The sequence below is a fragment of the Lactuca sativa genome, chromosome 7 (assembly GCF_002870075.4).
Source record: "Lactuca sativa cultivar Salinas chromosome 7, Lsat_Salinas_v11, whole genome shotgun sequence".
Lineage (NCBI taxonomy): Eukaryota > Viridiplantae > Streptophyta > Magnoliopsida > Asterales > Asteraceae > Lactuca > Lactuca sativa.
Genome location: NC_056629.2, coordinates 14,039,618 through 14,055,879, shown reverse-complemented (window position 1 = coordinate 14,055,879; position 16,262 = coordinate 14,039,618). Strand labels below are relative to the sequence as shown.

Here is a 16,262-nt window from a genome sequence, read left to right as displayed (position 1 = left end):
ATGTTGTGATTGAGAAGGAAACAGGCTGGGGATTAAATTTGATCGACCTTCTTCTTTTTGACATTGTGTCAAGGATAAATGTGTCCAAACGGGGTTAAGCCGGCATGGTTTTGAATTTTGATGCCAAAGATGGGCTTCTTTCCAACACCTTAAATTAAGAATTGGAAACCAACTCTGCTAAAAAAAATATAACTCAGATTCAAGCTTTAGTTTCAAGCTTGTATTAGAAAAAGTAATCTAGATTTTCAAGTTCGGCACGACTCGAATCGATTAGCTATTAAAAAATAAAACTATATTAAATTACAATAGAAATGTAATTAAGCTCATGAGTTCGACTCGATTCGGTTCTATAATATATAAATATGAGTAAAATAAATGGTAGAAGTATAAATATATCAATTCTTGGTTACGCTCACGAGTTTCGCAAACCGAGTATTCCAATACTCAAGTTTGGCTTGATAATGTACTCCAGCAGGTCAACTCGACTTGAGCCACGTTGATTTTGAGTATCTCATGAGTTGGTTCGACTCAGTAACGCACCTACTTAGTAACTCCCCTGCGACACACTTATGTTAAATGCTTACCCTTCACATACAAACAATAATTTAACCCTATTAGACCATCCGCTCTACAGAGGCCGAACAACGGAACCACGAGGACCATCACAAACCACGAATCGGTGTTGGTGTCGGTGTACCGATGACGACCACGAAAAGAGAGAAAAGGAGAAGAAGAAGATTGTACGTGTGAGAGAGAGGCACCGGTCGTGGTCCTCCGTTCTCCCCCACCACGACCACGAGCCACCAGGATGGTGTGCACGTCGTGGTTCATGGCCAGCTAGACCACAGAGGTCTTCCTCTGACCTCTTGGGTATACCGGACGACCTTATATCGTTGTTTGATCTAATATATTTTAAATCCTATAAAAACTTTGTATTTAATAAAAGAATAATTTTGATAAAAATTTTACCGACAATAATTCTCTTATAATTAAATTGATGATTTTAGTTGTGCTTTTGTTTAGGTTATATACATAAAAGTCTCTGTAATAAGGGTTTGAAGGGTCCAACCTCCAAGGTGACTGTTCCACCAAGGAGCGGATTAAGAAAACATTGGATAAGAACTGTAGCTGCTCAACCATTTGTAGTCCATACATTGGTTGGTTGTACATTATGAAAAAAATATAATTATACGAAAATGTGTTCATATTTTTAATTAGTTTTGTATGTTTTTATTATTTTCTAAATTGGTTTTATATGTTTTTAATTAGTTTTTATTTATTTTATAATTAAAAAATTAAGGGAATTAGGAGAGATAAGAAAGACTAGTTTTCATATGTGGTGGGATAGAAACATAGAAACATAGAAGAGACAAGAAGAAGAAGAAGAAGAAGAAGATAATAAGATATGATAAGTGGGTTGATATATATATATATATATATATATATATATATATATATATATATATATATATATATATATATATATATATATATATATATATTAGTTTTTGTGGTATCAAAAATTAATAAATCAAAATATGTTAAAAAAAATGTTTGGCTTAAAATTTATTATAGTTAAAAAAAACTAATAGGATTTTCGTAAAAAAATTTTACATACTTTTTAAAATATAATTTTTGAAGCTATAAACAACAATTTTCAATGTCAAATTGTAAATAAACAATCATTGATAGCTTTTTCGTTAATAGAGTTAAAGTTTAATGATTTTTATGAAATTTTTTCTTTTTATATTTATATATAGTAATTAATTTTAAAAAAAATCATATTTATTTATTAAAAAAACTCAAAATAAATATATCATCTACATCTCTTTCACTAAGAAAACTCATTTTTATTTATTAAAAACACAATAATTATAATTTATATATCATTTTTGGGTTTTTCTATTATTCTTTTCAATAAATATCATAACTAAAATCATAATTATATATCATTTTAGCATGTATTTTTATAAATATTGTACCTCTTATAACGTTATTTGCAACTATTTAACCATTTTGGCAATTAAGTTATGTGTTGTAGAACAACTTGAATTTCATTTGGTCACTTCTAAAAAGTTAAAAATGTCTTCATTGTCATTCTTTATACATAACTCATTTATTCTTATAATGTTATTTGCAACTATTTAACCATATTGAAGTTTAAGTTATGTGTTGTAGAACAACTTAAACCTAATTTGGTCACTTCTAAAAAAGTTAAAACTCTCTCCATTGTCATTTTTTACACCTAAAAAGTCATTTCTTTTTTACACCCATAACCCGAATATTCAATAATGAAAGTAGTATGTGGCCTAAAAAACACGTTTCATACGGCAAATCAACAAAGTCCTCTTAAATTATATATAATCACTACAATCTTAAAGATATCATCAGTATCCTATATAATTTAAGAGGACTTTATTGATTTGTCGTATGAAGCGCATTTTTATGTCACATTTAGGGGTGAACATTTGGACCTCTAGATCGGACCGAACCGGGAACTTAACTTGGACTTGGACATGGTGAGCCTCAACAGGTCCGGTTCAAGAGCTGGTCCGGTTCTGGTCCAAATACTCACCCTTACAGTCATAATAGATAAACTAATTTTCGGTAGGGCTTCAACGAGTTGTACCATATGTACCTAAAGTTATATCGGTCCAACGAGTATAAGAACCAGAAAACATGGATCTGCCTCAACAGGTTCGGTCAAAAGTCCACCAATTTCTCTCAGATCGGTTTGGTCCGATTTTCCAAGTGCTCACACCTAGACATATGATACCTTTATTGTTGAATTTCCAGATGTTGGGTGTAAAAATGTGACTTGGGTGTAAAGAATGGCAATAGAGGAAGTTTCCACTTTTTTAATAAATATATGTATGAGTTTTTGAAAATTAATTTAGTATATATAAAAAGAAAAATCTTCAAAAAAGTCTTCAAACTTTAACCCTATTAAAGGAAAAGGAAAATAACCTTGGAGAGTAACGAACTATCAGTTTTTCACAGTGGTCACTTTTTTTGTAATCTATTTACCATTAAACTTGTTTTATGTTCATAAAAACCGTTATGATCGACTATTGTAGGTTTAATCAGTCAAGTTGAATTTTCCGGCCAATATATGAGTTTTTCGGCAAAAATATGAATTTTCCAACGAATGTATGATTTTTTCGGCGAAATGATGAGCACTATGAGTATCTTAAACTTGTTTTTCACATCTGAACACTATGAATGTAAATCTGAAAAAACATATATACAAGAAAATTGATACCCTTGCAAAAATCTGAATCTGCAAAAATATGAACACTACGAATGTATGAATATTCCACAAACCCTTGGTACATGGAAAACATACAAGAAATCAGTGGGGTTCCAAATCGAAAATCTGGAAATGTATGTGTTCTTAGTTCGTTCTTGTTCTTGGGAATAAAACCCTAGAACTTAAACTCAAAGTTGCCATAGGTTTGTGGGTTTCAATGGTTTTTGTAGGTTTATGGGTTTGAAATAGCCGGAAAACTCATGTTTATCGGAGGCTCGCTGGAGAAGATGATCCGAGTGTTGGGTTAATCGGATTTATGAGCACAGGGGCATTTTAGGAAGGTTATATATTTAAGTTTTGTTTTATTGTTTTAGAGTTTGATAAGGTTTCTATTTTACTGAGTTCATCTTTTAGACTTAGAGTTTGAGTAGGATACTATCTTAATTAGTATAAATAGTTGTAGTCGTTTGTTTTGTTAATGTAATTTCGCTGCTTCTATTTAGTTTAACTTTGTTAGCAAGAAACTTGTTCCTTTTTTTTCTGTTTCATTTAGTTTTGTTTCTTCCAAACACAACAAGGAATTTGTTTAGTTTATTACTTACACTTGGTATCAGAGCTTAGGGCTCGTGAAGACGTAGGGCGGCCAGTTTGAGAGTCGGTTTTAAGAAAAGTGTAGCCCTTTGTTGCGGGGCATATGCAGTGGGAACCGAGTTCGGTTTAAACTTTAAAGGGGTGTGGATTGTTTTTTAGCGCGAGTTGAAGCATCTCAATAGCAGCCCCGGTTTCTCTTGATCGGGCTTGTTCTAAGGAAGAGAGAGACTAACCGGAGGCATGAAATAAACGGACAGGAAGACGTCAAAACGGGTGACTTTGATTCGGTTCGTTTTGCGGGTGACGGAAGACGATAAAGGTGGTCGTGATCTTGTCTTGTTGTCCAGTGGAAAAGTGCTTTCGGAACAAGTTTTATTAAGTCTTGGTTTCCAAAAAAGAGAGTAAGACATTGATCAGTTGAAATCAAAAGGCTGAAAAATCAAAGGGTTGTGTCTACATTAATCGGACAACAATGATTATCGAGGAAGAAATATCGGTTTGTTTCTGATAAGGGGATACCGACATAGGTGCGTGAAAAGTGAGCAGGAAGGATCCGTCAAAGTAGGTAGCTTTGGATTCAGTTCGTTTGGCAGATTAAAAGAAAACGGTAGAGTGGGTGGCTTTGTTTTCTTAGTCGGTGGAGATGCCTCTTTGAAGAACGGTAATCGAAACAAAGGAAGAGATTGGAGAAACACCAGTGTGTGAACATTATGGCGGTGGAAGTTCAAATCGGATGGCTTTGGATCTAGCCGGAGAGGAGTCGTGAATCCGGGAAAAGTCTATATGGTAATGAACATATCCAACGGGATGTCATGTTACATGTTACATGTGTTGTCAACAATCAAATGGATTAAGAGTAGACTTTGGACGTGACCGAGGTGGTGGTCGAATGGATGGGAAAGGTTGAGAATCGAGATGGTTTGAAAAAGTGATTAAACGTTGTAGTGAGGCTAGTGTGACTAATCCAATTAAGGGGGTGATTGTTGGGTTAATCGGATTTATGAGTGCAATGGCATTTTAGGAAAGTTATATATTTAAGTTGTGTTTGATTGTTTTAGAGTTTGATAAGGTTTCTATTTTATTGAGTTCGTCTTTTAGATTTAGAGTTTGAGTATGATACTATCTTAATTAGTATAAATAGTTGTAGTTGTTTGCTTTGTTAATGTAATTTCGGTGCTTCTATTTAGTTTAACTTTGTTAGCAAGAAACTTGTTCCCTTTTTTTTTGTTTCATTTAGTTTTACTTCTTCCAAACACAACAAGGAATTTGTTTAGTTTATTACTTACACGAGCCGCAGGAGCTCATAAAGTCTATGGAAACCTTCAATAGCAGGTTGCAATGGTTTTTGTGAACATCAAAACAAGTTCAATGGTAAATAGAGTATAAGGGAAAAAAAATGACCAAATATGAACAAAACCGATAGTTCGTCACCCTCTAAAGTCATTTTCCCTAAAGAAAAGTCATCATTGATTGTTTGTTTACAATTTGCCCAGACAACCGACATTAAGTATTTACCAGTTTTTTTGGGTTTAATAGCAAAAATAAATAAAATTAAAATTAAAATTAAATCAAGAATGACTTTTATGTTATTAGAGTCAAACTTTAGAGACATTTTGGCAGATTTTCCTTTGAAAAATACTTTTGAGTTTGACAAACCTTTTTTTTACTCATTGTTTTTCAAAAAGTCAATAAATCAATAAGTTGTTTTGAAAAACAATCACAATAAACAAACACACATGGAATATAAATATAACATTTCACAAAACACTTTGAAATGTTCTTTGATACATTTTGCAAACAAGGACCTTATGTTACTAAAGAACTAGATTAAATAGTGGAGACCATTCTTTTTTCAATTTGCATTATCTCAACGACTCTTTTTTATGATACAGCTAAGACCATTAGCTGTGTGTAACTAGATGTAACATTATTTTGGTGTCACATCACATGCCACATCATCAATGGTGTTATAACACCAAGTGAGGAAATGGTCACCATGTTGTATCTTGTTATAACACCAACTTTTTTCCATTTTATAATTTATTTTTTATTTTTTTTCAAATTTCTTTTTTTTTTAATTTAGACAAATATTTTTTTAAATATAACATAATAAATAAAACATAATGTTTAAAAATTATAAATAACATATAATAATTTTTAAAGATTAAAATTAACATAGAAATTAAATTACACATAACATCCAAATTCAAAAAAAATAGCATCCAAATTCAAAAAAAAAAAAAAATACAACGCTATTCGTTATCGTTATTGTTACCATAGAAGATATAATACGTCAAGTTTTCTCAAAGTTGTCTGTGTTTATTTGCGTCCTGAATGTCAACAACGCGATGCAAATACTCTGTTGTTCCTGGTTGAAACTGAATATGTCTGGGCTCCGTTGGGATATAGTGTGCAATATTTCTCCATTTATCTTCTACTACCATGTTATGCATTATGATAAATGCATACATGATATATCATAGAGTTTCTAAATCCAATGGTCGTGATGCATGTTCGACTATATGTCACTTCGCCTTCAGCACTCCAAAAGCACGTTCCACATCCTTACGTGCTCCTTCTTGTCTTCTTTTAAAAAATTTGTCTCGTTCTTCAACCGGGTGGCGGAATGTCTTCACGAATGTGGAATACTGAGGATATATTCCATCTGTAAGGTAATACTCATATTTGTATTCGTTTCCATTCACCGTGAAAGGAGCATTCGGGACCTTTCCATTCAAAAGATCGTCAAATATTGACAACTGATCAAGAACGTTGACGTTCTTGTTAGAACCCGCAACCCCAAAAAATACATGTCAAATCCATAAATCTTGAGAAGCAACAACCTCTAAAACCAACGAAGGTGATCCGTGATGACCACTTGCGTATTGCCCTTTCCATGCTACCGGACAATTTTTCCATTTCCAGTATGTGTAATCAATGTTTCCGATCATTCTGGGAAACCCATGGCATTCTTCATGCGTCGCATATAATTTTTGCAAATCATGCAACGAAGGTTTCCGCAAATACACGTCTCCAAATGTTTTAACAACACCCCTTGACAATGTATACAAACTCTCCCTTGCGGTTCTTTCGGATATTCTCATATAGTCCTCCATGGTGTCGGGACTCCCCCATAGCCATCAAACGAATGGCCGCAGCACATTTCTGCAACGTTGTAAACCCTCGTCTACCTCTAGCATCATATCACAATTAAAAAAATTCATACCTAAACATAAATTAACTACATTTTAAAAATATATTGCATATGTTGTAAATTTAAAAAGAAACATGTAGTACATTTTTATTTATTTTGTATAAAAGTATAGTAAAGAAACGATGTCGGCTTTCCAAGGCGTTGGCTATTCGTAAGAACACATTCCTACTCAAACGAAATCTTCTTTTGAAGTCTTTCGCCCCGTATACACAATTATCCGCAAAGTAATCGCGATATAGATGTTCGTGTCCTTTCTCGCGATTTCTGTTTAACATCGCATGTCTCGTTAGCAGCGGGGCTAGGTCTGGTTGTAGCAGGTCGTTAGTGTAATAATGATACATCATCCTGAAGAATATATCGTCATCGGAATCATCGGACGAGTCGAAAGGATCCATAATTTCTTTTGAAGATAATTGAGGTTATATAGAGAGAAAAAGAGAAGGTATGTGTAAAAAATTGTTTAGATAATAGGTATTTATATAGGAAAAGAATAAATAATTTTAATTTATTTTTAATTAAGTCTAAGGTTTAATACGTCAACGGTCCAATTTTTTCTCGTTTCACCCGGTGGTAACGGCCACGAAATCCACCGCAACGAGTTGGGAGCAGTGCTCCCCCGTTATGACCGCGTTTCGGACTTCCACATCAGCCTCGTCGTTGCTCTTTGTGTTCCATACCGATCGCTCTAAAAGAATAGTTATTTGTTCACATTCATTGCAGTAAATTGTACTGATTAACCCTTAATATTTATGTTTAAAATTTTAAACTTGTATGGGGTAACATTGGTTTTATCATTTAGGAGAAATTAAGGAATATGAACACCCGTACCAATACACAAAGTTTGAAAGTTATATGTGGATTACATCAAAAGAAGCACATAGTACAACTCTGCATGGTAAAATTTGATGTAGTCATTTGATATATGACAAACTGGCGTCACAATCACGAATACGAGGGGCCAATGTAAGACAAATTTGTGAATATCTTGACAGCAGGAAGGCTGATGTAACTCATTTTATTATTCAAGGTCAAATATATAATACGCGAATATTTATTATTGTTACGTATATATTTATTATTGTTTACAATTACAATATGCCTTTTGGTTTCTGTTAGTTGTTATTTTACAAGATGAAACGGTTATGTTCCAACTTGTTGCAGATAAAAATATCAATGATCCTAATCGTTTGTACCTGGTAGCTGAAATATAAAGCTTTTATTTGTATATAAATATTTGATAAAAATAGCTAAAAGCTTTTAAACCAAATAGTCATCTTAAATTTCTAAATTTTAAACTTTAAATCAGGTAATTGATTTTCTTAAATGTCTTGAATTTAAGATTTGTTATTTGAAGCAAAATTTGATTTATTATTTGAAATTGTGTTTGTGTTGTTAGCCCACTGAAACCAAGTTAACTTAATTTGAAATTAATTTTCTCAATTCTGCCAATATTTTGATTTTCAAGTTCGCCAATTGCTTTCTTAAAACCATGAACATTTTTATTTTGTCCAGCCTTGTTCAAAATTTATGTTTTAATATTAGAAATTGGATTTGGTTTGTTTGGAATTTTATGAATTTGGTTGCTGTAGACTTTAGATTTACTCTTTATAATATATAATTTTAATTTAAAATTGTGTAGTTGCATCAATGATGTTTACACTTTCTTATTTCATTGAGAGAGAAAACAAAAATTCACTCCTAAGTTTATTTATTTAGGGTAATTTGTATACGTACCCTTAAATTGTTTTGTGTACTCCTTTCCTTGTGAGTCAAATAGTATATAGTCTTATGATTTAACAATTTATATGAATGAGAGATACTTATAATTACATATTTTATTTACCTTGGAATTTACAATTTGGATTGTGGGTTTTTAGTTTTTATTTGTACATGGTATTTAAATTAACTCAGTTTGGTCCAATTGGTGACCAGGGCATTAACAATGAAATTTTGTATTTTCAATTCTTGTAATTTGACAATTGTTAAAATATGGATAAGGGATAGATTTCCAATTCCCTTTAACAGCTTCCTAGTATACTTCTAGAACCATACTGTAAAATACAATTTTGGTCCTTGTGGTTTGGCTAAAATCTCACTTTTGGTTCTAGTATTGAGATTTTATTATGGGTGGTTCATGTGAAGGGTTCTGGTTAGATCTTAACCCTGAGTGTTTCTTCCGTCCAAGAGAGGAATGTGGCCCTCACGTGAGGGAATAAAAGTAATTTCACTTTTGTGGAGTCAGCTTCGTTAGTGAGATTTTGGCTAAACAACAACGGTTACCTAGATGTTCTCGACGAGCCGACCTCCGAACGCCACCGTGTCTCTTCCACTGTCGTCGCTGTCAACACCACCCTTGATATCAATTTCACAAGAGTCGATCTTCCCTCTATAATCAAACCGGTTGAAAAAAACCGGTCACTCTATTTCCAGATGAATTGATGAAGAATGTGAAAAATGAATATTCATTTGTAAAATTGCTGGAAATTATTCAAGATGTATTCTAATGGGGCTGCTTTGCTTGAGCTTCTCAGATTGTTGGAGGCTAATCGTCGTTTGGCCATCAAAGGTAATTACTTTTTCGTATGATGTGTAGGTATGTATTTAAACATATGAAGGAGTTCAAGTTCATGATTTTTTATTCCCAAATCAGTTTATTGGGAAAAAAAAAGGATAATTAATCTAATTGTACTTGATGAAATTGCTAAACTAATTGGATTTCTAATTACCCAAATTACTTCAGACGACAAATGCCTGTCAAATTTGATCGTACAAGGGGGTGTTTAATGTGCTTTTTCAAAGTAAATATATCTTGAATTTAGAATCGAAAGAAGATAATTGGCTAATCAGGAGATGTTGTTGCTTAAGTTTACATTTAATTGGTGGCTCTTAATTGGTTAATGGTTTATTTATTCTTCCCGTTAAGTCGAAATGGAAGACAAATTCTGATAGCTGCAATCTGGTTTGCTAGTGACTCAAAAAATCTTTTTTAAGGCATGTTGCTTTGAAAAATTTACTTTATCATATCATTCTAATTTCTAGACTTTTTGTCTTATTAGACCATTAAACTTTAAAAATCTACATAACTTTAGCAATGAATACTGCCATTTGGTTGACACTGCTATATTTGGGTTAAAGTGTGATGTAGTAGTATGAAGAATGGAAGTAGGATGCTATGATAAACAAAAAAACATGTTGTGTATTGTATTTAACCCTTTCAAAAGATTAATAAGATTAAGACGTTAAATCAATAATCTTAATGCAAAAAGTTCAGAATTCATAAGAATCTCTTTGTTGATTATAGCTAATACTTTGAACTCCTCCATGACACAATCACTCCCTCTTTTTATTAATTAGAGGGACCAGTTTGTGTTGCGGTTAGACAAAATTACATAAATGATCCTTGTAGTTTATAAAAAATCAAAACTTTAGTCCAACTTTGCATTTCCTTACATGTGCAATCCTCATGATTTTAATTTCTTGCATATTTTTCTTTAAGCTCGTTAGTAAGTAAAAAGTAAAAAAGATTCACATCTGTTAGCACATGTGAAAGTAGAATATGTAAAAATTTAACAACAAATCAAAGATTACGAACAACCACTCGTCAACATAAATTTCATCACAATAAAAACATCGGTAACATACGAATAAAGTTTACAAGGGAACATCTAAACATGACTCTTAATGGAAGAGCTATATCCAGATTGATCATCATAATACTTGGACCAAAGCATCACACCTCCATACTTATCTGAACCCTTGATCACCGGAAGAATCTTTGAAGTGAGATCATCAACAGGAATAAACCCACTTCCAGCTGCATCAGGAGCTGCTGGAAGCCCTAAGAAAATCTTTGTGGCTGGGATATCAGAAGTCCATTGCTTCCAAGAATCCTCAATACTATCAATATCTCCAGAACTATACTGACATGGTGGATTATTAAAAAACTGTACCCAAACATAATCAAAAACACCCGTTTGAAGTGCAGTTCCTACCCATGCATCTGGGTATGGACACTGAGGTGCCGCAGTCAAGTAAACCTTCTGTCCACGTTTGCTATATGCAGAGAGGTACTTTGCCAGGTCATCCCAGTGTTTTCCATCTCCACTTTCAATGTCAAAGTCAACTCCATCCAATACCGCATCGCCAAGTGGACGTGTATTAGATGACTTTCCACCCAAGAAGTTATTCCAAATGTAAGTAGCAACTTGTCTTGCATCTGTAGAAGAAGCTAGTGAATAGCTCCCAGAAGCACCACCAACGGAAAGAATGATCTTGACTCCTTTTGCTTGGCAAGATTTGATGTCCGAGCTCAGTTTGGTGCACCCGTTGCTACTCGGATCACAGTGACCAGCAAGGTTCAGAACAGGAGTCTGACCACTTCCAAAAGAGGAAAGGAAAGCCACGTTTACATATTCATAGTTTCCTGTTGAACAAGTGTCTGCCAAGGTTCCTTCGTTCCCATTCTGACCCCAGTATATGGAGATTCCACCAGCATTAGAACTCCTCACAAGTAACAGTGTCAGCATCAAGGATAGAAAGGCCATGGAGATATTGGATCCAAAATCCATCTGCATGTTTGTTTTTCTTTGTTTTAGTTGGTTGGATTGTGTGCTAAAAATGTTGCATGGTACTTTCTCTTTATATAGGACAATAGGACATGGTGAATTGGTGATGATGATTGTATGATGAGAAGGTTTTGTTGTCTTATTATACCCCGTAGCTTAAAAGTTAATGAAATCATGATCTTTTAGTTGTAAATTGTATATTCAAATAAAAGAGTAGTCGTGATGTTTGTTCTTTGAATATTATCAAATATTCTTTAATGGGAGCTAATATACGTTGCATTGGTATTGCTTACCAGTTACCATTATTAATAATAATTCATTTAGATTGTAAAAGTGTCGTTTCATGTGTTGTAATAAATAGGATAGATACTATGGGTGAAGACAATTGCATTAATCGTCCATATAGATTACCAGTTGAGCTTAGTATTCTTTTTCTATTTTCATGCTCATACGTGTTTGTGGTTTGCCAAAAATTATAGATATTGTTAAAAAAATACTTTCATGGAAACTTCAAAATCAAAAATAAAAATTTGGTTTTAGTCTTTGGAAAACTGTAAAGGACTATTTTGCCCTTATATAAATTAAATTTAAAAAATTCCATCCAACCTGTATCCCTCAATCCATGAACGACCCTATAATGTAACCCCAAACGCCACCACCAAATTCGTCGGCCATAGTTCCTCCCTACCCATTAGAATCCTTTTCACTTGTCACACAAACACATATGCACAAATACCTGCAAATTGAACAAAATGGGAAAAAAAATTACAAGCACACACAGATAATAGATTTAAACACACACATACCAAATCAAAGCTTCGAGGATGTTCGTGATTACTTTTCAAACTGAATTTTTGGACTTTTGACTTTTTCAAAAAGTCAAAGGTTTAAAAAGGTGTTTAGTAAGATCATCCGTTATACCCACCACATACCACATATGTGGTGGGTGCCACATCAGCACTACATTCCACTACCACTAACATGGGATACTTATCACTAAACACACCACTCCATCTCATTTTTTTATTTAAATTTAATTCAAAAATACATTAAAATCATTTTTTTAATACTAGTTTTTCCATTGAATTAAAATACCAAATTACATTAAATAAAAACTACATTAATTGAAATTAAAAAAAAAAAAAAAAAAAAAAAGATAAAAATAACAATCAAAATAAATATTATATTAGTTAAGTTAAAAAAAACATTAAAAAAAAAACTAAAAATTCCAACCATAAATAAAATAAACTATCCCCTACGCCTACGTCGGGCTCGAACCGACTCTTTCATTGCTTGGAAAAGTTCCAAGTCTTCGCCCTCAAGGTCGTCCGCTTTCATTTTCAAGATTTCCATATCGGTTTTTGTTTGGAGTGTCTCTTGTGCCTCTTGAAATGATGTTTGTGCTTCGATCATGTTTTGTTCCATCCGAGTCATCACCTCGGCCTTCATTTCTTGAAGTTGCACATATCGATCAAATTTATCGTCAAACATATCCATCACACTAGAATTTGAAGATGTTGACACTGCTTTTTTTGCTTTATTTCTTCCAACGGGTCGACGAAGAGGTTGGTCGTTTTCAAGATCTTTCGGATCGTCGTTGATGTCGATGTGTGTTCGGTCGTCCGATTGTTGAGAAGTTCCATCGGGGTTTCTCAAACGCTTTGAACCGGAAGATTGGGAAGTTCCTTCCGTTTGCTCTTTCCATTTTGGGGTGTCTTTCAATTTTAGCCACGGTTTCATATACGGAAAAGCTTTGCGTGTTGGCGTTGTTTTTTCAAATTGGTCCATGGCCGCCTTGTTTAGGAGGTTGTTGTAGATTCCTCCAAACTCGGTGCATTTTAGCCAAATATCTCGCCGTTTCGACGTAATTTGATCGGCATTTCGAGTTTCACTTTCCATTAACTCGTAAAAAATGGCTCGGACTTTTTCCCAAAAACTTCCGTAAGGCTGGCTATCTCTTACAATTGGATCTTCGGAAGCCGCCACCCATGCCTCCGCTAACTTTTCTTCTTCTTCTTTTGTCCATGGGACCCTTTCTTGGGTGGTAGTGGGTCGGGCCGGTTTTTTTCCTTTTTTCTTTTTTGTTTGAGGTGGTGGTGAAGGTTGCGTTTCCGGAACAAAATCCGGCGAAAGTGGTGGTTGTGAGCTTGGTGGTTGTGAAATTAGTGGTTGTTGTTGTTGTGACGATTGTTGTTGGAGTTGTTGTAGTTGTTGGAATTGTTGAAATTGTTGGTATTGTTGTTGCATTTGTTGTTGATGGAAAGCCGGAAAAGGTTGATGTTGTTGTTGGAAAAGTGGTTTTGTTGGATAGGGGAACCACTTTGAAGTAGATTGATAAAACCGCCTTGAGGTGACTCCATAATCGGGAATTGGCGAGGTGTCGTATCTAACGCAAAAGCGTTATCGGGTTTGCGATTTCTGTAGTTTGGAGGGGTGTTTTGGTTGGGATCCATGGTTTTTGGTTGTGAAGATGTAGTATGTAAATTATATAGGTAAATAAATTGTTTATAAATTAAAAAAAATTTAACAAAATAGTCGTTCAACGGCTAGTAACGTTCACAAAGCCCCGACGCAATCCGATTGGTCGTGCGCTTCCGTTGTCCCAAACACGAATGAAAACGACCACGAGCCACCACGGAACAATGGGGTAGTGTGCACGCCCGTTGTTCGTGGCCAGGTCAACCACGAAGAGGCTCGTTGCATGTATACCCTTTGGCCTAATTTCAAAAGTCCTTTTAAATTGACTTTTGGCAAGAAAAAGAAGTTGTTTTAGAAGTCAAGAATTTGTGGCTTTTGATGACTTTTGGCTTATTGGATTTTGTCTCTTCAAAAGTTAATCCAAACAATTTAAAAAACTTCTTTTGTGAAAATTCATTTTGTCAAAATTGACTTTTTAGGTTAAAAGCAATCCCAAACACCCCTTCGCTTTTATGGAACAATAGGCATACAAAAAACCTCTCCCATCCCAACCCATCGTACCCTCTCTTTCTTTCTCCAAATTAATGAGCATGAAGTTCATATGGGTTCTCTAACTTCATATTCTTCAACACACACAACCATAAACACACACACGCAATGATGAAAATTGTTGTAGAAAATTCAAAAACCTCAATATCAATGATGTAAAACCCAAAATCGATGATGAAAAGCTCACACGCACCTACAAATAATAATCCAAATGCATATTCACATTCAACGAAAAACATTTAGAGGTAGGTTTCTAAAAAATGGTGGGGGGAAAGAAAAGGGAGGTGGTGGGATACTTCATTTTCACCATTGGAAAACAAGAACATCAACCCAAATCTTTGGTTCTTCATTGGCCATTTTCACCTTCGTTTAGTGTTTTCATTTCACTTTGGGCGAAACCCATTTTTGAAATCCCAAGAAACAATTAAAGAATAAAAGAGGTAGAAATTTTTGGGTTTTTGGGTTTTTGATTTCTTAAATTTGGAGTTCTCTAGTAATGATTATAGGTTCTTGAACAGATTTTGATTTTGATGTTAGGTAATTTTTTGAAGCTTTACTTAATCTCTCCAATTTCACTCATATTAACTATGAAATCTTTAGCTCACAATAGGCAATTCTGATGATGCAGGTAGTTGGTGGATAGGGATAAGGAAGAAGATGCAGGTCGATCATGAAGATGGATGGGAGGGAGGGTGAAAGAGGAGATGCAGTCGATAGTGAAGAGGGAGGAGATGTTAGAACGTTCAAGAGATGAACGAGAATGGGGAGGGTACATATAGGGTGGGTTAGGTGAGCCCAATTGAAAAGGTATTAAACTAAATATAAAAAAATTAAAAGGGAAAAACAATCCTATTAAATTTTCTAAGGACCAAAACCATAAGAATTTCTTGATTTTGGATCTTCTATAGAAGTTGAAAAATTAGATCCTCTCCATAGTTTTTTTTTTTTTTTTGCAAACCACATGGACCAATTTTATAGTTTTTTCTAGATATAACATATATGTTAGAGTAAATAATATGTTTCATAATAGATGCTTGCTTTCCATAACACATTTATTTCACAAGATTGATATGTTTCACTCTTGGTCCTTAATCCGCAGTTTGGTTGCACTCTTACTCCTTCACCCTAATTGTCATATAGATGGAACCGCTAAGATCCTAATTGCAATGCACAAGAGTATAATTTGGTCATTGCAGTCATCCCGAGCTCTTCCCTTTTGAAAAAAAGGTACGTGAAACATAAACTGAAAAACGTAAGCACAAAGCTTAGTGAGTTCCCCCCAAAATACCACATACCATACATATCAAACATATAATGTGCCCCTCCCGTCATCGGGCCCCGCCCAACAGCGAGCCAGCAAAGCCTCATTCAGAACAAATCTGTAAGTCATTCGGCCCCTCCTAGCATCGGGCATCGCCTAGCATCGGGTCTTTCCCGATGTACATATAACTTATAAACACTTGCATTAAATCACAAAGATAAATAGCATACAATATAATCATCAGGTCTCGCCCGGTATACATATAAACACATAACACATGCAAGAGTCACACAGACAACTAGCATCCTAAACATAATAATCTATGGGCTGGAATTGGTGCCTTCGACCCGCTAAACACAGTGAGGAAACTCACCTCAAGCTGCTAAATCTCTTAGATAAAATATCGATATGTTG

General features: G+C 34.3%; 3 protein-coding genes across 3 annotated transcripts; all 3 read right to left on the bottom strand.

Moving 5' to 3' along the window:
* Positions 1-6,366: 6,366 nt before the first annotated feature.
* Positions 6,367-6,957, bottom strand: LOC111906033 (uncharacterized). The gene is made up of 2 exons (XM_023901775.1): positions 6,685-6,957; positions 6,367-6,567 (listed from the first exon to the last, which is right to left on the bottom strand). Exons 1-2 carry the CDS (start codon positions 6,955-6,957, stop codon positions 6,367-6,369), a joined length of 474 nt encoding a protein of 157 aa, XP_023757543.1.
* Positions 6,958-10,682: 3,725 nt separating this feature from the next.
* LOC111906009 (hevamine-A) lies at positions 10,683-11,659 on the bottom strand. The gene has a single exon (XM_023901749.3). It carries the CDS (start codon positions 11,627-11,629, stop codon positions 10,721-10,723), a length of 909 nt encoding a protein of 302 aa, XP_023757517.1. The 5' UTR covers positions 11,630-11,659; the 3' UTR covers positions 10,683-10,720.
* A 1,209-nt stretch (positions 11,660-12,868) lies between these two features.
* LOC128127198 (glutathione S-transferase T3-like) lies at positions 12,869-14,937 on the bottom strand. Its single transcript, XM_052765622.1, has 3 exons — positions 14,884-14,937; positions 14,728-14,780; positions 12,869-13,766 (listed from the first exon to the last, which is right to left on the bottom strand). Exons 1-3 carry the CDS (start codon positions 14,935-14,937, stop codon positions 12,869-12,871), a joined length of 1,005 nt encoding a protein of 334 aa, XP_052621582.1.
* Between the last annotated feature and the right edge of the window lie 1,325 nt (positions 14,938-16,262).